Raw genomic sequence first — 27,174 nt, 5'->3', positions numbered from 1 at the left:
CAGAACAGAACAGAATAATACGTATTTTCTGGCTCTTGCTGGGGAAATACATTCTAAATATTGAAGAAAAAGGAAATACTTTCAGGGAATGTATTTCTGAATATATATGTAAACTTTGAAAAGCTTTTCCTGTAGTGAAACCTTTTAATATTTTGATCAAGCAACAGAATGGAGGAAAAACAAATAATAAGCAAATACTTATTAATATGTTTAGGAAATACTTGGATAACACACATACACATATGAATATACACATATATATATGTTCTACATGATCATACTAAAATTTAGATGACACTTTGTCCAGGAAGAAATATTGAAGAAAATGCAATCATACAAACACGACATTGCCACAGGGGAAAACATAACATCCATGGTAAATATAATGATACAAAAATCGGTTACATTTAGTAAAAAGTGCAGAAAACCGGCAAGAAAAATGCAGGAGCCTGATTTTGGTAGAAAGTGGCAAAAAGGCTCTAAATGCCCAGTGCAAATGGCTTGAAATTCCATTCCCAGGCCTGGGGCTCCATATTTCCGGGGGCTCTGCTTTCCAACAGATATGGTTCAATGTCCCCTAGGTATGGTGCCTTCGGTCTGGACTGAAGATGGAGACCTGGGTCATCCCATAAGCTTTGTAGTGTGAGAGATCAAACTGGCTGCTCTGCCAGTCCTCACCTATTTCCAGACTGGATGATTCCTGATATTTTTACTTTTGAGCTCAAACTAACTTCTGCATGGAGGTTCAGTACAGGTCAGGTGAGTGACGAATCTCCTGACAGGGCTACAGTGAACTTTGACAAGTTTAAACCTTCTAAACTTGGGAAGGTGCTTTGCAAAAATAAATAAATAAAATAAAAATCCCTTACTCAATTGCTGACTGGGTATTATTCGGGAAACAGGAAACAGGTTTTTCATTTCTGCTAGGTTGTGCCCCAGCTTCCATTTGCTAAGCGGCTTAGGGGAACATTGGATTAAAAACCACCCGTAAAGAAAAGGCATTAAAAAATCGATTTGAACGATTTGAAATTATTATCTTGAAAAATCAAAGAAACAGTGATTATGGACACCGGCTCTGGTGGGAAGTGGTTCTTGAAAGTTAAAGCATGGGGGAACTCGAGTACTCTGGAGCACCATCAGCAACAGTACAATGCAAGTGAACTCTGGAAGCTAGACGCATGCTTTGCACGTGGACACAGACACATGCTTGCACAGGACACGTTTGCAATACATACATGTTTACACATGGACACATGTTTTGCAAACGCTTGCACAGGACACATGCACAGGATGCATGTTTTGTACAGGACACGTGTTTTGCACATGGAAACACATATCCATGCTTTGCAAAGGGACACAGGGAAGCATGCTTGCAATGGATACATGTTTACACACGGACGCATGTTTTGCACAGGACATATGCACAGGATGCATGTTTTGCACACGGACACACACGTTTGCGTAGGACAAGTGCACAGGACACGTTTTGCACGGGACGCATTCTGTGCACGGGACGCACGGTTTGCAGATGCAAGCACACACACTCCTCCGCGCGACGGAAGAAGCGGGGTGGCAGCGACAGCGGAGTCGGAACGCAGGGACAGCGCCTCCGGGAACCTCGCCAAGGCGGCGGGAACTACAACTCCCGGCTCGGTCGCCTCGGGACGACGCGCGGCCCAGCGCAGACTGGCCCCGCCCAGCGGCCCCGCGCGGCCGGGCCCAGGTCCCAGCACCCAGAGTCGCCGCGCGGCCGCCGGTGAGCCGCATGGAGCCCCGGGCGGCGGACGGCTGCTTCCTGGGCGACGTGGGTACGTGCGGGCGCCGCGGAGGTCAGGGCGAGGCAGCCGCGCCGGCTCCTGGGGCCGGCCGTGTATCCGATGGCCTGCGCCGGGGAGGTGGTGGCGCGCCCCGCGCTGGCTCCATGGGTGGGGGCGTTTGGCGGGGTGGGCTGCGGTGACAGCAGGGTCCCAGTGGTGCTGCGCATCCCAGACGGGCTGTCATGTCTGGTGCCTTGTCCCAGGCCAGCGCACTGCGTGGCTGCAGTCCGTGGGGCTCGCAACCGCAAGCCCACCGAGCGCCGCGCGCCCTGGGGAAGGTGCGGGGCGCGTGCGGAGCCGTTGCCCAGTGGCGGGGGAGAGCCTGGGAAACGCCCACGGTGCTCCCTCTCGGAGCAGCCAGGCGCGAGCCCACGGTAAGAGTTAAACCCCCCTCCACTGGCGCGGGTGAGGCCGTGGCGCAGTGTCCGAGCATCCTGCAGAGGTGTCCGCGTGACCCCGAGTCCGCTCCAGTGAAGGTGGCTTTGGGGCACCGCGGCACACTCCGAAAAGTGAGATCCCAGTTCTACACGCAGCCTACTTTACCATCCGAGCAGCCTACAAATGAAATGGATTTGAGGGAAGGACACTCTTTGGGGAAGCACATTTTTTTGCTGCCTATGAAGCAGTAATATGGTCACTGAAATGAACGACGGAAGCACTATGAAAGCCTGAAAAAAAAAATCTAAGGCATATTCATCCTGGTAAAAACAGTAGTGAACGTAAGAGGGAGAAGTCTTAAGGGTAGATTTAGCTGAAGAGGAAGTTGCAGTCATAGCCAGGAAAAGATATTTTAATTGACTTTGCAAAATAACCACCTTTGACATGATCAGAGGTATCTAATATTGGCATGTGTTTTTACTTGGCATTCCAGTCCAGGCAAGCACAAGACTTTGACCCCGACACTGTGATCTGCATTTGATTAGCTTAATTGACTAAGCAGTGAATAGCTAACGACGGAAGCTTATTTAAACACGTATTTTAATATTTCTGTTCATGGCATCACTTCTGAGCATGTCTTCTGCATCGTTTGTTATGGAAGGCATCTGTAGAAGAAAGGCACATTTTAAACTAATGAATCCGCAACTTTTGAGGTTCACTGGTATTTTTGACATTGTCATTTTTTATTTAATATATTTCTCCCCAAATAAGTTCTGCTGATGTTTTTTATTCCCAGTGTAATGAATAAGCTGAATGTGTTGGATCCAAAACAATATTGCCATTCCAGCAGCACTACAGGCGAACCGTAGGAGCTGTAGCCAGTTTTAACATTCTGACCTCAAATTCTGGATGTGTGGTGTACCCCGACCAAAACATTTAGGTTTTGGGCTGTTGCGCAGTCTCTTGTGCCTGTAATGCCAGCACTTTGGGAGGCCGAGGCAGGTGGATCACTTGAGGTCAGGAGTTCGAGACCAGCCTGGCCAACATGGCGAAACCCCCTCTCTACTAAAAATACAAAAATTAGCCGAGCATTGTGGCAGGTGCCTGTAGTTTCAGCTACTTGGGAGACTGAGGCAGGAGAATCACTCAGACCTGGGAGGCAGAGGTTGCAGTGAGCCGAGATTGGGCCATTGCACTCCAGCCTGGGTGACAAGAGCGAAACTCTGTCTCAAAATAAATAAATAAAAATACAAAAATTAGCCAAGCAAAGTGGCGGGCGCCTGTAATCTCAGCTACTTGGGAGGCTGAGGCAGGAGAATCACTTGAACCTGGGAGGCAGAGGTTGTAGCGAGCTGAGATCATGCCATTGCACTCCAGCCTGGGCGACAGAGTGAGACTCTGTCTCAAAAATAAATAAATAAAATAAATAAATAAATAAATTCTGCATTCCCTATGGATGTCCTTCTGCGGGAGATGAACCTCTTACCTACTGGCTGCTCCCCCACTCCCCTGTACGTTTCCCCCAGGGTCCTCCAGTAGAATTGTTTTTGTTTAAATCAGATTTCAGTGTTGACATTATTGTGACTATGTGAATATTGCAGCTGAGTCACTTGCTATGTGGGGACTATGTTTCTCTTTTTGTGTAACGTCTTGCTTTTCTTGGACATGGTGGGTATTCTTTTTGTTTACCTGTGGGTTCGGTGTTCTCCATGCCTAATCCCTAATTTATCCCCAGACAGTCTTCTTAGGCCCCTCAGGTAAGCGACGAGTCCTGTGTTCTCTCTCTCCTGGTTCAGTGTTTGGAGACGTGTCCCCTGCAGCCTTGGGTCTCCCAGCTCTGCCTGCTGCTGCTCTGGGAAACCAGGGTGGGGGTGGGGCAGGGGGTGTCTTCCTGTTGTTTATGGGGATTTGCATATCCCTTTGTGTTCAGTGCCCTCCCAAGGGTAGTTCAGATTCCCTGCTCTTTGCTGGTCCCCACCCCGGGTGCCAAGCCCGCCTTCTCTATCCTGGTTATCCGCTGCACCAGCCTGCTCTCCAGCTCCCCCAATGGTCTGGAAATCACTCCTCAGCCTGTTTGTTTTCTACTTGTTTATATGGATTTATGTCTCCCCACACAGGTACTCTCAGTTGAGTGAGATCTTTGCGGAGGGGCAGAGAAGATCCTCCGTGTTTAATCAGAAACACAGCTGTATCACTCTTGATTTCAGTGTCGGGGGGGGAGAGGGAGAATCCACTAGGGTAGCAGTCCAGGGCGTTTCTAAAGGGTAGAGAGTTACTTGGAGTGGGAGGCTATTTTATCCTAAAATAGGAATTCAAAGAGGGCCTGTTGACACACCAGAAAAGCCTATTTAGGGCCAATGGAAGTATCAGAGGAAATTAGCAAGTTACAAAGGCTTAGGAAGCATGTTTATGGGCAAAACAGTACCTCTATCCTCCTTCTCGACATGGCAGCCCTGGGAGACATTGCCTGCTATCCTAAGGAAACTGAGGCTTAGGTGATTTAGGGTGAAAAGTGTCCCTCAGATCCCTTAACTGAGATGGGGAAGATGCGGGATCAGAGCTCAGGGGTCCTGAGTCAGGGCCTGAGCTCCCACAGTGCCTTGAGGGTGGGATTGGGATTGGGGGACCCTCCCCATGCTCCCTGGGCCATAGCCTTTTGGGGTGGACCAGGGGCAAGGGAGGAGTCGGGGTAGCAGGTAATTGGGTGAGTGATGAGGGAGTCAGGGGAGGAGACATTGAAGGATAATGCAGCGAATCCAGCGTGGTTTTAGCGTCATGCCGGTGGAAGGAAATGCCTGTTATTCCTCAAGCTCTCCTGACACCTTCGGTCCTTTCTCCCAGTTCCTTTATTCCTTAGCCCACCTATTTTCACCTCTTTTCTTCTTGTCTTCTGCCTTCATTTATTCTTTCCCTTTCTTTTCTCCACTCTTATTGAGTTTTGACCATTTTGTCCCTCTAAGAAGGCAAATACTGGCATTTTTGCTGCATTGAACACATCTTAAAATCAGTCTGCTGTTTGACCTCAAGTTTACCGACAAACTATATTTTGGGGATTCATAATGAAAACATTTAAAACGACATGGTTGAAAAATATCACCGTAGCAACAAAACACTGAGCCCAGACTTGTAAGTGGGAGTTTCTACGTGGAAAAAGAAAGATCAGTATTTTTTTTCCTTGGGTTTCAAGGACACTAAAACTGAAATTTGGGCTGCACTATTAAAATTTGGTGATAATGATAAGTGCCATGTGTTAGGCACCCTCTTTGTGCTGGAGTTGTCACGTAGACTGTCTTTAGTTGTCACCATGAGATCCTTCACTTCTCTTTTCCTCTGTGGTCTCTTTGTCTTTGTGGATTTAGCCCCCACTTTTATTCCCTTACTATCACTTCTGTGTGGTTTGGACAGCAGGCAGAGATGAATGGATGCTACATTTGGCTTTTTCTGGGAGTGTTAATCATCTAGGATCTCATCTCATCTCCTCCCCTCCCCTCCCCTCCCCCCCCTCCCCTCCCCTCTCCTCTCCTCTCCTCTCCTCTCCTCTCCTCTCAACAGAGTCTCAGTCTGTCGCCCAGGCTGGAGTGCAGTGGCACGATCTCAGCTCACTGCAGTCTCCACTTCCTGGTTCAAGCCATTCTCCTGTCTCAGCCTCCTGAGTAGCTGGGATTATTACTGGGATTACAGGCGCGTGCCACCACACCCAACTAATTTTTGTATTTTTGGTAGAGATGGGGTTTCACCATGTTGGCCAGGCTGATCTCGAGCTCCTGATCTCAGGTGATCTGCGTGCCTCAGCCTCCCGAAGTGCTGGGATTACAGGCATGAGCCACCGCGCCTGGCCCATCGTCCAGCATTTCTAAGGCCTTTTCAGTTCTAACAGTCAGCATGTGTTCATGAATCCTTAGCTTTCTGGGACCCTGGGGGGCTATGTCACTCAGGACTCTTGACTTTTCCCTGAGAGCTGAGGATGAGCCCATTGAGAGCAGCATCAAAAAACCCTCCCTGGGGGCTTCCGGTGCCTGCCTTGGTTCTTCCAGGGTGGGTTCCCCGAGTGTGTGCTTGCCCGCCCCAGCACGGCCTTATGGGTGGGTCAGGGTGGAGGGCCCGTCCTCACCGTTTCAAGAATGCTTACTGGGGTTTTGCAGGGAGGGCTTCTTCCAGAGGCTGCAGGTTGTTTTTGACGCAGAAACGACATTTCCGCAGCCAGGACCCCAGACTCCCCTTGGTAATTTACTCTGAACAAAATTTCTGACTCCAGCAACATTTAAGAGTGCATTGTGGGCTGGGCGAGGGGCTCATGCCTGTAATCCCAGCACTTAGGGAGGCCGAGGCGGGAGGATCACTTGAACCCAGGAGTTTGAGACCAGCCTGGGCAACATGGTGAAGCCCTGTCTCTACAGAAAATACAAAAATTATCCGGTGTGGTGGTGGTGTATGGGCCTGTAGTCCCAGCTACTTGGGAGGCTGAGGTGGGAGGATCACTTGAACCTAGGAGGTTGAGGCTGCGGTGAGCCCTGATCACACCACTGCACTTCAGCCTGGGTGACAGAGCGAGACTCTGTCTCAAAAATAAATAAATAAATAATAAGAAAACAAAATAGGAAAAAAGGTGCATCTTGGGTATTTGACCTGGATTCAGAGCCAGCATGCTACTGGATCAGCTTTGTCTGGAAGGTGTCCCTGGTGGCATTTGAGAATGCTCTTTGTTGAAGTGGGCCCTGACCCTGGAGAGGCCCCAGGCTCGGTGGGGCGGGGTTGGGGGCAAGTGGCTCCGCTGCATTTATGGTTGCAGTCCCTGTGAGGGTCAAGTGAGGCCCGCCAGTGTGGGTGCAGGCAGGGCAGTGTGGAGGATGGGCTCTGGAGGTGCCCAGCGCTGCAGTGTGCAGGGGCCAGCAGGCCAGCCGCCGACTAGACACAGGCTGTCTAGGGGGTGGCCGGGCCTGGGCACAGAGCTGCCACTTGGGCCCAACGAGCGGGGCTGTGGCTCTGGGATGACTGAGGAGATACTGGGAAACCAGCTGCCTGGGGGGGAAAATAAAGAAAAAGAAACAAAAATAAAAGTCTGCTTTGCTGCTTTCCCTGGTCTAAATACTCACACCCTGGCTGGTTTCAAGCTGCTGGTGGTCTCCGGCCAGCAGAACCTGGCTGTGCAGCAGCCAGCGGTGGTGAGATGGCCCGGCACACTGCTGGGTGGCTTACCAGGCAAGAAGGGATGGAGGGGCTCTGGTCTCAGAGGGCCCAGGAACTGAGCAGAAAAATTGGGCAGAGACTCAGTCAGTCACCCGACTTAGGTAAGGATCGAGTTACTGGAGCTGGAATGCAAGATGGGGGGGCTTGCTATGGAACAAGGATGAGATGGTAGAACCCGCACCTGCCCTCCCCACAGGACTGGTGGGTAATAATGACAGCAGTGATCCTGGAGCCATTACACTGCCTGTTACTCAGAGCATTTACAGGTGGCCAGGCATGATTTTCTTGTCTTCACAGCACCCATTTGAGGAGAGAGGAGGCCGAGGCTTGGAGAGGGTAAGCTGTGAGGCGGGCTTTAAACTCACGAGCGGGGCAGTTCCTGCAGCTTGCCCCTGTAGAGTCTGCTCCCTGAGGGTAGGCTGACCCTGAGCCACTTGACCTGTTCAGCCAGGGCTTCCTAATCTCAAAGGACAGGTCAGTCCTGGGGCAGGGCACGGCCTCAGATGGGAGAGTGTCGGGGCCCCAGCAGAGGGACAAGAGAGGGGAAGAGGAGCTGGGGTCCAAAAAGGTCCACACCTGGCACACAGTCCTAGTCAGTAAGGTCGTGTCGTGGGTGGAAGAGTGGAGGGAGTGTTCTGAAGCATGTGTCATTCCTTCTCAAGGTGACGTCTGCCGTAGTCTGCAGTAGATACATAGATGACGTCTGTGAAACTCCAGTTTTCAGGGCAAAGGTTTTTGCCTGGCTATTCATGAGCTCGGGCCTGCAGGCGGCAGGTAAACAGGAGGGGCTGTGTGTGTATCACTGTGACCCTGACCTGAAGCAGAGGAGGAGGTGGGTAGAATCCAGCCATCAGGACTGGATCATGAGTCACCAGGGCTGCAGCCTTGGCTCTTGTTGCAACACAAGTTCTTCATTTAGTGGATGCACGAGCCCCCACCTGGCCAGAGTGTGCGAGCGTCATGTTAGGTCTCAGGCCACTGTCCTGGGCTGGAAAGTGGAGCAGGGGACAGAACCCAGCGGCAGGGGTCCGAGTTCAGTCTGGCAGGGGAAGATGCGTCTGGGGAGTGCTTCTTCATTCAGATACCTGCACGAGCAGCCTGTGTGGGGAGGCTGGCTAGCTGTGGTACTATCCCCAAGGTGACAGGGGATGACCTTAGGGAAGGCCCAGGGAAGGAAGAATGCTGGTCAGCTGGTGGTGCGGTGATAGTGTGGAGATGGCGTGGCGGGGGGTGGGCTGCAAGCTCGGGAGGCTTCCTGAAGGAGCAGGCGTTCCCTCCGTCGAGGAATTTCAGCCGGAAGCGAGGGGGGGAATGGGGCTGAGAAGGGCTTTCCGGGCAAGGGAAGGAACAGCAGACACAAAGCATGGGACTTGCAGCCACTGGACTCTGTGTGAATCGGTAGAGTTTGGTGTCACTGGACACGGCTGTGTGCATGGCGGGGAGCCTGGGGACAGGGCCTGTGACTGCGTGGTGGTGGGCCTTGTACCTCGCCTGGATTCTACCCTGGAGGAGGGAGCCCTTGTGAGCAGGCCCTGTCAGACTGGCTTGTCAATCATCTGCATTAGGGAGGGGGCAACGGGAGACCTATTATGTGGCAGCATTGGGTGGGATTTAGGGACAGAACGTGAGTCCCTGAGGGAACCTGCCAGCGCAGCGTGGAGTCTCGGGTTTCCAAGGCGGTGCTCTGCCAAGGGAGAGGGTGCGGGAATTGGGGAGGGGGCGTCTCGCCACCACAGGGAGCCTGGCACAGGGGCTGGAAGCAGCCTGCAATCCATCCCGGCCGGTCCATTCACTAACAGACAACACTTCCTGCACTCACTCCTCATCCATTTAAGGTCCGTGACCACGAGCTGTCCTTCCCGATTCTTTTCACCTGGGGTATTGACCCTACCATTGCAGGGCTGAGTCACATTGCTCTGTGGTGGTGGGTGCTGGGGGCTGATCTTTATGCAGAAAGCGGGTCTCTTTGCCCCCTGGAAGGGCCATCGCTGGTTTGGGGGTGTCAGGAAAGGTGACGAGGTACACCCCAGGCACCTGCTGTCCTCTGGCCTTCTATCCCTCCCTTCCCCACTGTAAATCTCCTGTGAGGATAGCCTGCGGGTGACAGTCCCCCCATGCTCTAGGTCCTCCAGCTTCTGGTTACTTAAAAAAATTTTTTTCCTCTATTTTTAATTGTAGTAAAGAGCACAGAGAACAGAAGTTACCACCTTAGCCATTTCAAGTGTCCATTTCAGTAGGGTTGAGTACATTCACATTTTTGTGTAATAGAGCTCTAGAATTTTTCATCCTGTAAAACTGAAATTCTGTCCCCATGAAACACTAACTCCCCGTTTCCCCTCCCCGCAGCCCCTGGCAACTACCTTTCTACTTTCCATCTCCATGAATTTGACTACTCGAGGGACCTCACATAAGTGGAATCATACAGTATTTGGCTTTTTAGAAATGGCTTATTTATTATTATTTTTTTTCCAGACAGAGTCACCCAGGCCGTAGTGCAAGGGCACAATTTTGGCTCACTGCAACCTCCATCTCCCGGGTCCAAGTGATTCTCCTGCCTCAGCCTCCCGAGTAGCTGGGATTACAGGCATGGACCACCATGCCCGGCTAATTTTTGTAATTTTAGTAGAGATGGGGTTTCACCATATTGCCCGCCTCGGCCTCCCAAAGTGCTGGGATTACAGGTGTGAGCGACTGCACCTGGCCAGCAATGGCATATTTATTTGTTTATTTATTTATTTTTGAGACAGAGTCTTGCTCTGTCACCCAGGCTGGAGTGCAGTGGCGCGATCTCAGCTCACTGCAACCTCTGTCTTCTGGGTTCATGCGATTCTCGTGCCTCAGCCTCTGAGTAGCTAGCACTACTGACGCACCGTGGATTACAGCCACCATGCCTGGCTAACTTTTATATTCTTAGTAGAGATGGGGTTTCCCCATGTTGGCCGTGCTGGTCTTGAACTCCTGACCTCAAGTGATCTGCCCGCCCCGGCCTCCCAAAGTGCTGGGATTACAGGTGTGAGCCAGCGTGTCTGGCCTAGAAATGGCTTGTTTGACTCAGCATGATGTCCTCAAGGTTCATCCGTGTTGTAGCATGGGACGGGATTTCCTTCATTCCTGAATAATATTCCACTGGACGCTTGGATTATTGAGAATAATGCTGCTATGAATGTGGGTGTACAAATGAGTCTCTCTTCAAGACCCTGCTTTCAATTCTTCTGGAGATATGCCCAGCAGTGGAGTTGCTGGATCATATGATATCCTGTGTTTCATTTTTTAGGAACTGCCATACAGTCTTCCACAGTGGCTGGACCATTTTATATTCCCATCATCAGTGCACAAGAGTATCACTTTCTCCACATTCTCGCCAACACGTATTTGGTTGTTTTGATAATCCTAACAGGTGTGAGGTAGTATCTCATTGTGGTTTTGATTTGCATTTCTTTAATGATTAGTGACACTGAATACCTTTTTTTTATGTTCGTTGCTCTGTGTATCCTGTTTAGAGAAATGTCTGTTCAACTCGTTTGCCCATTTTTAAACCTGGTTATTTGTCTTTTTGTTTTTGAGTTGCAGGAGTTCTTTATATATTCTGGACTAACCCCTTATCAGATAATGACTTGTAAATATTTTCTCCCATTCTGTGGGTTACCATTTCACTCTGATTGTGCCCTTTGATGCACGGAAGTTTCTTTTTTCTTTTTTTCTTATCATGTCTGCTGCTAATTTTTGCCCTTCACTGCTGCTGGTAAGACTACAGCAGCTGACGTGATTCACTAGAAATAAGTTGCATTTCCTTTGTAGACTGGTGATGCAGAGAAATAAAATTAGATTTTCTTTTAAAAATTTTATGTCTAGTTGTAACTGAACCCAGATTTGGCTGCTTGCTCAAAAGCCAAACACGAGAGACAAGAGTTGGTGGCAGGATTATCTGGAGAGCCAGCAAACCAGGAAGATGGTAGACAAGTGTCTAAAGTGCCATCTAAGTCAGTACAGGTTTCGGGTTCTTAATTATGTTAAGGAGAGTGGGAAGAGGAGGCTGTTGGGATCAAGAGGTAACCAAGGACCAGTGACATCTGGGCACCAGCAAGGGTCCTAGGAGGTTGGGAATGTCTTTGTCCTTGATCAGGTCGCAGTGCTCCTGTAAATCTTTAACAAAACATAGCTAGTTGTTTACACGCTTTCCTTCTAATCCCAGAGTTAATTTCAAAACTACACATTTGCGCTTTTTGCATATGATCTCAATGCTGTAAAATTATCCTAGCCTCTGTGTAAGAATGGATAAAGTCCCCTCAGACAAAAATGTTAGTTATTTTGCTGTTTCACTGCTACAGACTTTTTTTTTTTTCTGGAGACAGAGTCTCGCTTGGTTGCCCAGGCTGGAATGCAATGGCGCGATCTCAGCTCACTGCAACCTCTGCCTCCTGGGTTCAAGCGATTCTGCTGCCTCAGCCTCCTGAGTAGCTGGGATTACAGGCACGTGCCACCATGCCTGGCTAATTTTTTGTATTTTTAGTAGAGATGGGGTGTCACCATGTTGGCCAGGCTGGTCTGGAACTCCTGACCTCGTGATCCGCCTGCCTTGGCCTCCCAAAGTGCTGGGATTACAGACGTGAACCACCTTGCCCAGTCGGACTTTTCAATTCGTTTTAGTAACTCCTTCCATTCATTTACTCATCCACTCACTTACTGAGCAACCATGTGGATACCAGAATCTTCGTGGACAGTGCCAGGTGCTGGGGTACAGAGGTGAATAAGTGGTGCCTGAGATAGACCCGGCTGCAGTTCTGCGGCCTCTGTGACCTTCCCTGGCCATCCCCGGGCACCGGGGCTCTTGCTTCTGAGTCCCCGTCACCAGACATGATCGCAGTTGTCATGTTGTGAGTTATCTGCCATTTATTCCCTGGTCCGTGACTGTGAGCTGCCTATTGCTGCATCTTAGTCATCTTTGTGTGTGGCAGTGGAAGATGCTAAATCCACCTGGACATCTTGTGAATGCAGGCACGTCGGGAATGCGCCTTCCCGGCTTAGGTGGCTCCTGAGATGCACTTTCCTTTTTTGCTGCAAGAGCTAGGCCTCACCCTGCCTTCCTCTTCTTCTTCAAGTGGCAGCCTCTCCTTCTACCCTTGAGATTTTGCTCCCCGCGGATTGATTTTAAAGTGACACTAAGCCACTTCTCACTAACCCCAGGAGGGCAGTGGGTTACTGTTCATTACTACTGGTGGGGCTGAGGGCCACCTCCACAAGCTTGACTTTGACATTTTGTGGGGATTGAATCTTCCTTTGTGGTTCAGTTCTCCCTAGTCCCCACTTCCACTGACATAAGGTCACCTGAGCTCTTTGGCTGTGGGCAAGACAGATAGGTACAACTGGAGGCAAAAATACTACAAACAGACAATGTTTATTGAGCACTGATTCAGTGCCAGGCCCCACCCTTTAAGTGCATCTACCTATTTCAATTCACTGAATGTTCATAGTCCACCTATGAAGAGAAAATATTGTTATTGCAACTTACAGGTAAAGAAACTGACACTCAGGGAAGTTGTGTTTTGGGTAAGCTGATAAAAGGCTGAGCTGAGTTTCCACCAAGCAGTTCTGAGCACTTGTGGCTCCAGGGAACTCTTAACCCTGTACTCAGTGCCCGAGGCAGAGGTGGGGGAGGGTGGCAATGTGGGGATCTCTAAGAGCAGAGTCATCAACACTAACTGATGAGGCTACCCACCCGCAGAGGAAATTCGATGCAGATACTCTTTTTTTTTTTTAGACAGTTTCGCTCTTGTTGCCCAGGCTATAGTGCAGTGCCGTGATCTGGGCTCACTGCAACCTCCGCCTCCTGGGTTCAAGCGATTCTCCTGCCTCAGCCTCCCAAGTCGCTGGGATTACAGGCGTGCACCACCATGCCCAGGTAATTAAAAAAATATATTTTTAGTAGAGACGGGGTTTCACCATGTTGGCCAGGCTAGTTTCAAACTCCTGACCTCAAGTGATCCGCCCGCCTCAGCCTCCCAAAGTGGTGAGATTACAGGCATGAGCCACCACACCTAGCCCAGCTGCACTTTGTAAAAGTAAGATCTGGGGAAGATCCAGGTGGTAGAAAGTTTTTCAGGGACATGTCAGAATAGTAAGAGGAAACTGTTGATTGAGAAGAGGTGTGTGATGTGATCTTGTCTGCTCCAAGACGGAGAGTTGACAATAAGGATATGTCAGCTTTCATCCAGCACTGTTGTCATTTATGACATTTTAAAGTGTCTAGAAGACTCCTCCGTGTCTGAGATGGGTGCTGAGAAAACACAGGCATGCGTGGTTTCTGCATCTGGGGAGTTTATGGTCTGTCCTAGGTCTGCTCCTGGTTTAGACAATAAAGGAACGTGACTAAGCCCGGCCATTGGCTTGGCTGCAAGCACCTGATGGTCCTTGACTCGTCCTGCAGGTTCCAGTCCTTTCCCAGCTTTGCCATTCCTGTAGGTCCTGTCTTCAGGCAGGTAGCCAGATGGCTCAGCAGGTCCAAGTTCACACCCAGGCAGCATCCAGAGAAGGAAGGGAGACAGCCTTCCCCTGGAGCTCGTTCTTGGGAGTGAGCAGAGTATAGAAGCTTGGAGGCCTCTTCGCAGGCTCTCCCTCACCTCTCCTTAGCTAGAGTTGCTTTGGATGTTGTATGGGAAATAGGATTACTATGATTGACTGAGACAAAAAAAAAAAAGAAAGAAAATAAAAGAAAACCTAGTTAACATCATCCTTAAAGGTGAATGACTAAATGCTCTAGAAACTAGAGGCTAGAAACAAGACAAGGATGTTGGCTCTCACCCCTTCTGTTCCGCATTGCACTGCAAGTCCTAGCCAGAGCAATTCAACAAGAAAAAGAAAGAAAAGGGCTGGGCGTGGTGGCTCACGCCTGTAATCCCAGCACTTTGGGAGGCTGAGGCGGGTGGATCACCTGAGGTCAGGAGTTCCAGACCATCCTGGCCAGTATGGTGAAACCCCATCTCTACTAAAAATAGAAAAATTAGCTGGGTATGATGGTGTGTGCCTATAATCCCAGCTACTTGGGAGGCTGAGGCAGGAGAATCGCTTGAATCTGGGAGGCGGAGGTTGCAGTGAGCTGAGATCACACCATTGCACTCCAGCCTGGGTGACAGAGCGAGACTCCGTCTCACAAATAAATAAATAAATAAATGGCATCCACATTAGAAAGGAAGAAGTTAAACGATCTTTGTTTGCAGATGACATGACTTTGTATATAGACAAGCCTGAGGAAGCCACTAAAGTGGAATAATTAAAACATGGATTCTCAAGGCACTGGAGTGCAGGAGACACTGTAAATGCAGGGGTCTGAGCGTGTGTGTGTGAGCATTGTGGGAAGTGTTTCCCAGAGAAGTTGTTTTACCTGGGCCCACCTGGAGGATGTAAACGTTTCACCAGGAAATTGCAGAGTGGACAATTGGCAGGGGGGCAAAGGTGGGCGTGTCAGCAGAGAAGGATGTGGAACTGCAGGGGAGTGGTGAGCACCTGTGCCTGCAGAATGGGTTTATGCAGGGGCAGGGGTGGGAGGTGGACCGTGGAGGTGAGCGGGGTCCACAGGACGGAGCCCCTTGTAAGCCTTGCCCAGGAGCTTGGACTCTAGCCTTCAGGCAGTGGGGGTGGCTCAGGGATCTTTGTAGAAGTGCTGGGACAGTTGCATGATCAAGGATGGTGCCTTGGTGGCATCAGGGACCCTGGAGTCCTGGGTCCCTGTGCTCATTTGTCCTGGATGGAAGTGGCAGGGTCTTAGCGTGAGGTCCCCTTCCTTTCCAGGTTTCTGGGTGGAGCGGACCCCTGTGCATGAGGCAGCCCAGCGGGGTGAGAGCCTGCAGCTGCAACAGCTGATCGAGAGCGGCGCCTGCGTGAACCAGGTCACCGTGGACTCCATCACGCCCCTGCACGCGGCCAGTCTGCAGGGCCAGGTGCGGTGCGTGCAGCTGCTGCTGGCGGCTGGGGCCCAGGTGAGTGGCCCTTCAGGGCAGACCCCTAGACTGGCTGCAGCTGCCAGAATGGAGGAGGTTGACTCAGGAGAACTTGGGAAAGAGGGGAGGGTGGGGGCTGCACTGTGTCCACTGCACACAGGTACCAGGAAGCCCATGGCTGAGAAGTGCTCGTGGACCTGGCTGTTAGGAGGTCACGGTGGTGGAAGAAAGGGCAGCCTGAGCAAATTGATGGTGGGAGTGCCAGCCGTGTGGTGGGCAGGAGCCAGCAGGCTGGCCGCAGCCTAGATACAGGCTCTCTCCGGGGTGGCCAGGCCTGGGTGCAGAGCTGCTGCTTGGGCCCAAAGAGCGAGCACGGTTCCGGCTTTAGGATAACTCAGTGGGATGCTGGCCAGCCAGCTCTCTGAAAAAAGGAACAAAAACAAAACTCTGTGTTGCTGCTTTCCCTGGTGTAAATATTCCCACCCTGGCTAGTATTAAGCCATCGGGGGTTTCTGGTCAGCAGAATTCCTGGCACATTGGCAGCCAGCTCTCCCGAGCTGGCAAACACTGGCCCTGCACACCCCTGGCCAATGTATGAGGGACACAGGGACCTGGTCTCAGAGTTCAAGGGGTGGGGAAGAAGGGAAGACGGTGTACTGTTTACTCTTCCCAAAAGCTTGGAATGGAACCCATTTCAGTGTGTACCCAAATAGAATTTGAATTTGGACAAATGTTAAATACAATTTGCCAATTTGGGGAGTTGCCTTTTTCCTGGCCTCTGACTTTCTCACTAGGGGAGGCGTGGTGAGCTGTCTCAGGCATTCCTTCCATGGTGGTTTTTTTTTTTTTTTTTTTTTTTTTTTGAGACAAGGTCTTACTCTGTTGCCTAGGCTGGAATGCAGTGGCATGATCATAGCTCACTGCAACCTCATCCTCCTTGACTCAAGTGATCCTTCCACCTCAGCCTCCCAGGTAGCTGGGACTATAGGTGCGTGCCACCCCACCCAGCTAATTTTTGTATTTTTTGTAGAGACAGGGTTTCGCCATGTTGCCCAGGCTGGTCTCAAACTCCTGAGCTCAAGTGATCCTCCCTCCTCGCCTTCCAAAGTGCTGGGGTTGCAGGTGTGAGCCACTGTGCCCAGTTGAGGTTAGAGTTTTTAGAACTCATTTTTAAAGCCTGCCTTTCCCCGCTTGCAGCCTAGGGTTCCCCTGTCCTGCTCTGTGCTTAGTAGGTGTTTGGGGCAGGGGTGGCGAGGGGGCTGCTGAGCTTATCCTGCCCTGAGAGAAAAGAATCCTGAACGAGATGACTTCTGTACTCAGGAGGCCGTCGGTGCTCCCCAGCCACGTGCTATCTCTTTCAGTATCCTTGCCTAGCACATAATAGCAAAGCAAACCGGTGCTTCCAAGAAGCATCTTAGCAAAGATGAACCTGCAGCAGGATGGGAAAGCGGGTTGCGTGGCATTTCTCTGCCTTTTGACACTTGTTTCTTTCTTCCTCCCGTGAGGTGGATGCTCGCAACATCGACGGCAGCACCCCACTCTGCGATGCGTGTGCCTCGGGCAGCATCGAGTGTGTGAAGCTCTTGCTGTCCTACGGGGCCAAGGTCAACCCTCCCCTGTACACAGCGTCCCCCCTGCACGAGGCCTGCATGAGCGGTGAGTTGGCAGACGGCTGGGCTGGCCCAGCTGGGCTCTGGAAGTTTCCTCCTTTCCGGGATTAAAGGGACTTAGGGAAGGAAGCAGAGTAGACAGAATTGGGAGCCCTTGGCTGGTGAAGGAGAGTTCTGAGTCTGTTTCTGGCTCTTGGTGGCTCAGCTGCAGAGATTCTAAGCTTCCCTCCTTGAGGTCTTCGTCCAGGGCTGGGGCGGGTGACTCTATGGTAGGATTCTGTGTCCAAGCCGGGGTTCCTTGGGCCTCTCCACGTTAGCACCAGGGCCTGGGGGACTCTGCAGAGGCTCATTTAGGCTTTGCTGTAGTTTGCTCTGCAGGCCCCTGATTGAGATGGGAGATGACAGAGAAACGTGTCCCAACAGCCTGGGCCAGGAGGCTGTGCGTGGTGCTCTCAAAACAGTGCTGGTCCTGCAGGCTCAGGGAGCAGGTGGGACTTCAGCTGCCCCCCAAGAATGGGCAGATTGCAGATGCTGGGAAGATAAAAGGGCACCCCGAGCATGGGGAACATTCCTTGTCCTATCTTACTGCATCAGAAACTCCCAGTGGAGCAGAGAGGACTGGAATTTAGGGTGAGACTAAATGAGCTGGTGGGAAGATAAATGACAGACTAAGGAGTTTGGATTCTACTCTTTTGAGCAGAGGTTGCAAACTGTGGCTTATATCTTGACTGGCCAGCATGGCCTTTGTCTTTGGTTGCACATCTGGGGTGCAGGGTATGGGGTGTGTGCCCTTTCACGGTGCTGGCAGAGCCATGGCTGCATGTGGCTCACCCCTGATTCCTGCTCGTAGGTCTTTCCATGTCTGCAGGCCATGGGGACAGCTCCAGGGAGCTCTTGAAGGTTTCTGAGCAGATGTTGAGGGTCAGGAAAACAGAATTTGTGGAGGGTTCATTTAGTGGCCCTCCATGTGCAGACAGACGGAGGTGGCAGTCGTGGTCAGGGTCTCCTGGAAGCAGAGGGATGAGTTGGGGACCATCGCTGGGATCAAGGTGCCCAGGGCTCAGAGTAGGCTGGTGGAGTGGGATGGGTTCATTTGGTAGGTTTGGGGAAGGAATCCATAGAATTCGGTAAGAAGGGGAGGCTCAAGAGGTCAGAAATGAGTCAGGTTTGAGTCAGGAGCAAGGACCCCAGGAAAGGGAGAGGGCTCTAGAGTGGGAGACACCGGCCGGCGGCCAGCACCTGGCTCTGGGGCTGGGGCTGGGCATGAGGCTGGTGGGGAAAATCAGGGAGCTGCCAACAGTGAAGAGGTAATTGAGTGAACAGAAAGGATGGAGCCTAGACGGAATGTGCGGGGGCAGGAGGATGGGGGGCCTGGAACTGCGCTCCAAATCCGCATTACAGACCCAGGAAGAGGAGCCACTTAAGAGGCAGGAGAGGCCAGGCGCTGTGGCTCATGCCTTTGGTAATCCTAGCACTTTGGGAGGCTGAGGTGGGCGGATCACCTGAGGTCAGGAGTTTGAGATCAGCCTGGCCAACATGGTGAAACCCTGTCTCTACTAAAAATACAAAAAAATTAGTCAGGCGTGGTGGTGCACGCCTGTAATTTCAGCTATTTGGGAGGCTGAGGTGGGAGAATCACTTTAACCCGGGAGATGGAGGTTGTAGTGAGCTGAGATCGAACCACTGCATTCCATCCTGGGCAACAGAATGAGACTCTGTCTAAAAAAATAAATAAATAAATAAAAATAAAAATAAAAAGAGGCAGAAGAGGCGGCTGCCATGGGGCACAGGAGGATGACCTGCATAAGAAAGTCTGGGGGGTTTCCTGGGAGGCTGGGCTCAGCGCCGACAGCCAAAGGTAGATACAGGGCAGGGGGCAGCCGGAGAGTTTTCCCTGGCCCGTTCTAGGTGGTGCCCCATGTCTTCTGTTCTCACAGCAAGAGGCCAGCCAGGCCCGTTTCTCCCACTGCCTTGAGCCCTCCCCTCCTCATCGGGGCGCAGAGCCGTGTCCTGGCTTCCTGAGGGCCATGCGGGTCATGAACTCCTCCCTAGGTTGGGACGCAGGCCTGCCTGGCTTCCCTGCCCTGCACCAGGGATGGAGGCTGCTGCAGCTGCCGCGTCTGTGTGCTTGTTGTCTCCAACGTCCGTATTCAAGGACATTGCCCCCGCTTTTCCATTTATCTTAAGGGAGTTCTGAATGTGTGAGGCTTCTTATTGACGTCGGGGCCAATCTGGAAGCACACGATTGCCATTTTGGGACCCCTCTGCACGTTGCCTGTGCCCGGGAGCATCTGGACTGTGTCAAAGTGCTGCTCAATGCAGGTGAGTGGGTGTTTGCCTGAGTGTGTGTTTGCCTGCGTGTGTGTTTGCCTGCGTGGGTGTTTGCCTGCGTGGGTGTTTGCCTGAGTGGGTGTTTGCCCGCGTGGGTGTTTACCTGAGCGGGTGTTTGCCCGCGTGGGTGTTTGCCTGCGTGGGTGTTTGCCTGCGTGGGTGTTTGCCTGCGTGGGTGTTTGCCTGCGTGGGTGTTTGCCTGCGTGGGTGTTTGCCTGAGTGGGTGTTTACTTGCAGAGTGGGTATTTACGGATGTATCTGAGAAGTTTGCCTGAATGGGTATATACTTGCAAGGCTGTTCACCTGAGCAGGTGTTTACTTGCACCGGTATTTACCTGAACAGCTATTTACTGTGCGTAGCGGAGAGCTGGGTAGAGGAGTCAGAGGGACCAGGGTTGGAGGCTGGCTCTCTTACTTGCCAGCTGAGACCTCGGGCCTCAGTTTACATATCTGTAACACTGGAAGAATCTATGCTGCAGGTTGCTGGGAGAACTGGGGATGTTTCCCTGGTGCCTGGTGTGTCCTAGTAGGTACTCAACAGATGCCAATGATTATTTCTAGAGATGACAGGCCACTGTCCCCACAGCTGCCTGGTGAGGTTGCTGCCTAAATCCAAGAGAGAAGGGGATGTAACGGGAAGTGGAGTCGGCAGCGTTTAGGAGAACATGGAGCATTTGGAATCCAGGCCATTGTCAGGTGTTTGAAAAGACTCAGGATCGAGATTCCCAGAGGGAAAAAAATCAAAACCAAAAAGACCAACCAATCGAGGATTAGGCTCAGGACCTGTCTATACCAAAAGTTTTAGCCAAAGTGACTATCGGCACAGGGTTTTTATCAACCCAACTTAAATGTTTTGTTGAGGGAAAATTTTAGTTTCATCATCTCATCCAAATTCTGGGTGTGGTGTAGGATAAAAACAAAACTGTTCAGGATGGCTGGGCACTGTGGCTCACAGCTGTAGTCTCAGCACTTTGGGAGCCTGAGGTGGGAGGATTGCTTGAGCCCAGGAGTTTGAGCCAGCCTGGGAAACACAGCAAGACCCCTTCTCTTAACAACAAGAACAAACCTGTTCAGGAACAGAAAGATCATTAATTCCCCCCAATGATAGCCATTTGAGCTTAGTTATATGTAGTTTTTTTTTACTGGAGAATCTTATTCACTTTAATGTGCCGCTTTTAAGTCTTTTTAGTGGAAAGGATTCATTTTGTGTAGGAATAGTTGTTGGGGTACCTTTAATTTTTTATACACTGTCTTTAAAGTGTCTCCGTTGGAAGCAGGTGTAAGCATTTCCAGCCGAGCCGCTCCTCTGGCAGCTGGATCCGTTTCCATGAACACAGGGCGGTGCAATCGTATCAAGCCTTTATGAGCTCAGCACACATGAGTTCCATTTTTACTTTAGTTCCGTTTGGTGTGGTTGTAGGGAAAGGGATCAACTTAGTGTTTAAAGCAAACATCCTTTCTGTATCAGTTAGGCCTTCATGTCAGTTGCACGCCTTTGCGAGTAACAGGAAGCCACTTCTATCTGGTAAACAATGGCGGGCATTTCCAGTTCAGGTGACTTCAGGGCTGAGATGCGGAGCAGGTTTAGGGGCGGCTGGACCGGAGGTTCCGTGGTGTCACCCAAGCCTCAGTTTCTTTGAACACTTCAATTCTGCTTTCCTCGGTGTTGGCTTCATCCTAAGCCTCCGGCTTCCCTGAGCAAGGTCACGGGGCTGCAGTGGCTTCAGGCCTACACGCCAGACGTTTCCCGTTTTAAGCCTTCTGGAGACTCTTTCAGAGGAGTGGAAAATCCCTTTTCACACCCCTCTCCCCAGTCCCTTTGCCCAAACTTTGCCAAATTCTGATGGGCTGAAGCCTGGGTCATTAGAACCAATTGCTGTGGTCAGGGGAGAGGGATTGGAGCAGGCGGGACCCACATTGGAGCTGAAGTCAGGTCTGCTCCTGCCCCCACCACATTACCAGGTGACAGCACAGTCGGGGGTGGGGGCTGGAAAGGAAGGGGCAGCTGTGATGCCCACCATCGCCCTAAAGCGGGGTTCCCACAGCTCTCCCCGGGAGTTTGCATGCCTCTGGGGAGTTAGAGGTGAACGTGGCTTTCTTGGGGAAGCCTCCCCACAGTGACTGTTGGTGTTGGCTCGATGCTGTGGGTAGCGTCCAGCCATCAGCTCCACGCGGGATTCCTGATTCCCATCCTACTCTTGGGTGGTCTCCTCTGGTACCCCTTGTGAGAGCAGATGGTTCATCATCTTCTTGGAAACCATTTTTTCATCGTGGAAAATTTCAAACATACAGAGAAGAGAGAAACAACAGCATCCCCTACGTCCTCGCAAAATGATTTTTTAAAAGTAGTGATTCTGAACTTTTGGGGTCAGGTCGCAGATCCCTCAGGAAACCACAGGCAGGCCAGGGATCGTGTCTCTAGAAAAACAGAGGAGCGGAAAGTCCCTTTTCCTGCACCCCTCCCCAGTCCCTTTGCCCAAACTTTGCCAAATTCTGATCGGCTCAAGCCTGGGTCATTTGAACCAGTTACTGCGGAGAGGGGAGAGGGATTGAACCAGTCGGGGCCCACATGAGTGCAGGTGCTTTCGTGTGCGGTTTGAGAGCTGAGCTGTGGGGCAGCCACGTTGCACCCCACAGGGGACGTAGAGACCATTGTTCTTGTTCTTTGTAGGCAGTGAGGCGAGTCCAGGAACCAGACTGTATTTGCAAAGGAGGAGGGCTGGGGAGGGTGAAAGTCTGGTTATGATGGTGAAGTAATTTTTAATCTGATCGCTGACAGTGAATATTGAGCTCTGCCAGGAGTGTTCAGAAGCGGCTCCCTGAGGACGGTCGTGCTTCCATCTTTGTTCTTAGCACTGGCCCTGGCACAATTTAAAAAAAATTTTTTTAATTGTTGTTTAATTAAAAAAAAATTAATTATAATTTTTTAAATTTAAATTTTTTTTTAATTTCTCTTGTTGCAACAAGCACCTGTTGAGCTATTTGTGTTTATGTTCCAGGATTGTGCCAGTCTTGGAGTGCTAAGGTCTTAGACAGTCCCTTCACATCGCTGGCCACGGGTTCTCTGAATCCACTTTAATCCTATTTTGTGTTGAAAGCAGGATTTTGGTAATGCGGCTGTGTTGACCCCTTTTCTCTGAAACATGAAGTTCAGAGTTTTTAATTCTCTGGTTGTTCCTGGCTCCCCGTCTTTGTCTTTGTCTCTCCCTGTCTCTCTGTCTCTGTCTTCCTCATGCCTCTCAATTCAAGGAATGTTACCATCCTTGCTTCACACAAAGTTACTTTCTTTCCCTCTCCTGCCCTCTTTCTCTCTTCCTTCTTTCCTCTGTATCTGTTCCCTTCTTTCTTTCTTTCTTTTTTTTTTTTTTGAGACAGAGTCTCCTTCTGTCACCCAGGCCGGAGTGCAGTGGTGTGATCTCTGCTCACTGCAGCCTCCATCTCCCTGGTTCAAGCGATTCTCGTGCCTCAGCCTCCTGAGTGGCTGGGATTATAGATGTGCACCACCATGCCCAGGTAATTTTTGGATTTTTAGTAGAGATGAAGTTTCACCATATTGGCTAGGCTGGTCTTGAACTCCTGACCTCGGGTGATCTGCCCGCCTCAGGCTCCCAAAGTGCTGGGATTACAGGCATGAGCCACCGTGTCTGGCCCTGTTTTCCTCCAACGAGTACCTGTATATGTTCTCTCTCTCACTATGGGCCTCACTCTGTCATCCAGGCTGGAGTGCAGTGGTACAATCATGGCTTGCTGCAGCCTCAACCTCCCGGGCTCAAGTGATCCTCCTACCTCAGCCTCCAGAGTAGGTGGGACCACAGGTGTGTGCTATCATGCCCGGATAATTTTTAAATTTTTTTGTAGAGCGAGGGTCTCACTCTGTTGCCCAGGCTGGTCTCGATTTCCTGGGCCCAAGAGATCCGCTCGCCTCAGCTTCCCAAAGCGCTGAGATTACAGGCGTAAGCCCTGTGTCTGGCCGAGGCATATATTTTTAATGGACATAGCTGATCGGGTTTCATCTCTGACTCTCTTCTTGACTCACTCAGTGCTGTACGTTCAGGACCCATCCATGTTGCTGCCTGCACCCCTGGCCTGGTGTTTCCTTTCAATCCCTTATTCACAATTTCATTTCCTTCCTTATTCACCTTCCTTCCCTTCCACCCAATCAAATGATGCCAAACACACATTTTGAAAAGATGTACATTGGGAAGGCCGCCTCTCTGCAAGAGCCCCAGCCAAGGCCTCGTCTGTGGAGCGTGGCAGGGAGCGTGATTTTTAGAGCTGCTTCCAGCCATGGTTTTCTCCCTGATCGTGAGAGAGTAGCTGTGCCTCCCTTGGGTCTCTTCCTCTGTTTTTCTTCTTTTGTTAAAATAGAGACCATCTCTTTCTCTCCCAGTTGGCAAAAGTATTGCCAGAATTAATGACATGAGAGAAAGCTACTTGAACTTTAGATTCTGTGGATGGTACAATTTGTTTTCATTACAAGCGTATGTTTAGTGTTAACATTTACTTCGTATTATGATTGCAACATTGTACTGGAGGAAAACCCCTTATGTGAAAGAGAGGTTGAATTGTGGGGAAATATTTCTTTTATCTATTGCTTTTAAATATTATTTTTTTGTAGTACATTTCTGCCAAATTCAGGACCTAGGTAATTTAGCATTTTTCCCAGTTGAGAGATCTTTTTCCTCTCCTGACTTCTGAGTTTTGGCTGCGGGAAGTGGAAAGAACTTTCTTGACTTACGTCATCACTTCGGAGGGCTGGGGCATTCTTAGGATCCCTCCACGAATGCTGTTATGAGCATGCTTCTTATGTGCTTTTAGGGGATTAAAATATTTTAAAGCAGAAAGCAGGATTTTTCGGATACTTTTTGAGCAGACGAACTAGACAAGGTAATAGCGTTCCACCTCTCAGCTCCTCTTTTGACCCTCTGAAATTGTCGGTAAGCGATGGCACGCTAGTGGTCTGATTGTTTTAAAATCCCACTTTTGATGATACTTTATGTTTGTGGTTTGAATCTATCATTTGGCGGATTATTTTACTGATGCTGGGCGATTTGCTTGGCTTCTTTAAAATACTTCTCTTTTATTCGTTTTCTCTTATAACCTCCTTTGCTACTTGAGGAACAGACTTCGAATAAAATGGCATTTTCTTTCAAAAGAATTCTGAAGCCCTGGGGGATTCCATTGTATTGGATTAGTGATGGCTGTGCCCTAAGAATGATGTGTTACAAAAATCATATTTTTATCAAAATCTTTTTTTAGTGCGTGGAAAAATGCCATATTTGACCAGGTGTGGTGGCTCACGCCTGTAGCCAGGAGTTCGAGACCAACCTGGCCAACATGGCGAAACTCCGTCTCTACAAAAAACAGAAAAATGAGCTGGGCATGGTGGCGCACCTGTAATCCCAGCAACTCGGGAGGCTGAGGCAGGAGAATCGCTTGAACCCTGGAGGTGGAGGTTGCAGTGAACCGAGATCAGGTCACTGCACTCCAGCCTGGGCAACAGAGTGAGACTCTGTCTCAAAAAAAAAACCCCAAACCAGCCATATTTAGCTACTAATTCTTTGCATCTTTCTGAATGTCTGCTCTTTTTAAAAAAAAAAAAAAATTTTTTTTTTACTTTTAATGAGCTTGATGAATGTCTGCTCTTATCGTGAGAAAGTTGAAGAGTGCAAAGCTAAATCTCTTCTCTGAATTGCCTACTGTTTTGGGTACATTATCTGTTTTCCTTTTGTAAAAGAATATGCATTGTGAAGGAACATTCATTCTTTCATTCATCCAGTATTTCTGGAGCCTCCCTCCTGCGCCCACGAGAGGAAGAAGCAGTGTGTGTCTGTGCTGGAGACCAGGCGGGAGTGCTTGAGTGGCTCTGGTTTGAGCTTCCAGAAATCTCAGGACCCCTGAAGGCAGATTGATAGGGCATTAGAACGGTTGTTTAACTCGGACGTTTTTCGTTTTATTTTTCTTCTTTTCGGTTCTGTTTCCAGTTCTTTCTTTATTATTGCTGCCTACCTTTATCTCTCTTCTCATGAGTGGGGACAATAAGTAATTCCTGCTTTTGGATGTTGAAAAACATTTTTGAAAGCTATGGTAGAGTCTGTCCTGATTTTGTCTTGTGGTTGGGGATTGCTTCTGCCACCGTGGTGTGCGAAGAAAGGGACGTGATTGTTCCCCTGACTTCAAGTTCTCTTCTTGGTGAAATCTCTTCTGCACTCTTGACCTCCAGGGGCCAATGTGAATGCGGCAAAGCTTCATGAGACGGCCCTTCACCACGCGGCCAAGGTCAAGAATGTTGACCTCATCGAGATGCTTATCGAGTTTGGCGGCAACATCTACGCCCGGGACAACCGCGGGAAGAAGCCCTCTGACTACACGTGGAGCAGCAGCGCTCCCGCCAAGTGCCTCGAGTACTACGAAAGTGAGGCGCCCCATCGAGCACGCCCCATCCCCTCCAGCCTTCAGCCTGGACCCCTGATGTGCAGGCTCCCTGTGGGCTTCTGCGGAGAGCTAGGCTGTTAGTCCTGGCTCCTGTCCTCTGCACTAGGACAGACCCTTAAGCACTTTGTGGGGGCTGTTTGTGCTGTTGCCCCAGCTCTCCCTGGGTTCCCTGTGTCCCGTGGCCTGGAGCAGCAGAAGCTGTGGCTGACACCTGCCAGGGCACCAGACCTGTGCCTCCTGTGCCGGACATTTGACAGATGAGCCTCCTAGCTGCAGATTAGTTTAATGACAAATTTGGGTGCTGAAATATAATGCCGTGGCTCAAAAAAACAAAACCATGGTTTTGAAAAGGCACGGTGGCTCACACCTATAATCCCAGCACTTTGGGAGGCTGAGGCGGGCAGATCACCTGAGGTCAGGAGTCCGAAACCAGCCTGGCCAACTTGATGAAACCCCATCTCTACTAAAAATATAAAAATTAGGCGGGCATGGTGGTGGGTGCCTGAAATCCCAGCTACTCAGGAGGTTGAGGCAGGAGAATTGCTTGAATGCAGGAGGCGGAGGTTGCAGTGGGCTGAGATTGTGCCACTGCACTCCAGCCTGGGTGACAGAGTAAGAGATTCTTGCCTCTGTCGCTTTTTTTCTGTCTCAAAAACAAAAAACAAAAAAACAAAAAACCTCAAAACCAAACAAACCCCCAAACCCCACAAAAGGCAATCCCAAAGGACATCACGCCCCGAATTTCATTTCCTGGGCTCCCTTCCTCGGGTTCCTGGCTGTCCTTCCAGAGAAGGCCTGCAGGACGCATCCCGGTTCCAGGGGAAAGGGAGGCGTTTCCGATTCCCTCTGGGTTCGTATTCGGTTGCAGGTGTTGTGCTCCTTCCTGAAATTAACCTCACGTCCTTCCTTGCTCCCTTTTTCAGAGACACCTCTGACTCTGTCGCAGCTCTGCAGGGTGAGCTTGAGGAAGGCCACTGGCGTCCGAGGGCTGGAGAAGATTGCCAAGTTAAACATCCCGCCCCGGCTCATTGATTACCTCTCCTACAGCTGAGCTGCAGGCGGGGTCCGGACCGTGACTGCCCCCATTGTGCCCAGCATTGCCCGGGTGAGGGCTCTGCCTGTTCCTCTGAAGCAGCGTCATTGCTGTAGATAGAACAACGCTCCTTCGAGTCCCTTCTGCGATCCTGTTTAGGCTTCTCTCCTGGATCCTGGATAATGTTCCCAAGGTGTTGGGAAGGCCTGCGTCTCGGGTCACAACTGTGGGTGTGGCCCTGCGCTGTTCTATGGAGCCCACCCTCTCAGTGGGCATGGGCCCAACCGTCCAGGTTTCCTCTTTTATGGACCGTCCTCAAAGGCACTCTCAGGACAGATGGCGTGGGGAGCAGAGAGGGCCTGGCAGATCTGGGGCCTCAGGGCATTGTTGCTGATTCCCACTCGCCTGGGCAGCCTGCCGCAGATGCACAGGCCCCAGGTGCAGGCCAC

General features: G+C 50.6%; 1 protein-coding gene across 1 annotated transcript; it reads left to right on the top strand.

Moving 5' to 3' along the window:
* Nucleotides 1–1,514: 1,514 nt before the first annotated feature.
* Nucleotides 1,515–26,904, top strand: ASB13 (ankyrin repeat and SOCS box containing 13). The gene is made up of 6 exons (XM_032148150.2): nucleotides 1,515–1,808; nucleotides 15,168–15,355; nucleotides 16,822–16,972; nucleotides 19,114–19,248; nucleotides 25,481–25,672; nucleotides 26,616–26,904. Exons 1-6 carry the CDS (start codon nucleotides 1,529–1,531, stop codon nucleotides 26,741–26,743), a joined length of 1,074 nt encoding a protein of 357 aa, XP_032004041.1. The 5' UTR covers nucleotides 1,515–1,528; the 3' UTR covers nucleotides 26,744–26,904.
* Nucleotides 26,905–27,174: the final 270 nt, after the last annotated feature.

This window comes from Hylobates moloch, unplaced genomic scaffold (assembly GCF_009828535.3).
Source record: "Hylobates moloch isolate HMO894 unplaced genomic scaffold, HMol_V3 SCAFFOLD_2, whole genome shotgun sequence".
NCBI classification, from domain to species: domain Eukaryota; kingdom Metazoa; phylum Chordata; class Mammalia; order Primates; family Hylobatidae; genus Hylobates; species Hylobates moloch.
This window is presented reverse-complemented; position numbering and strand designations above follow the sequence as displayed.

Coding starts and splice junctions, on each gene's coding strand:
- ASB13 (XM_032148150.2), top strand. CDS start 1,529: ATGCAAGCACACACACTCCTCCGCGCGACGGAAGAAGCGGGGTGGCAG. Junction 16,973..19,113: donor GCACGAGGCCTGCATGAGCG/GTGAGTTGGCAG, acceptor ATTTATCTTAAG/GGAGTTCTGAATGTGTGAGG. Junction 19,249..25,480: donor CAAAGTGCTGCTCAATGCAG/GTGAGTGGGTGT, acceptor CTTGACCTCCAG/GGGCCAATGTGAATGCGGCA.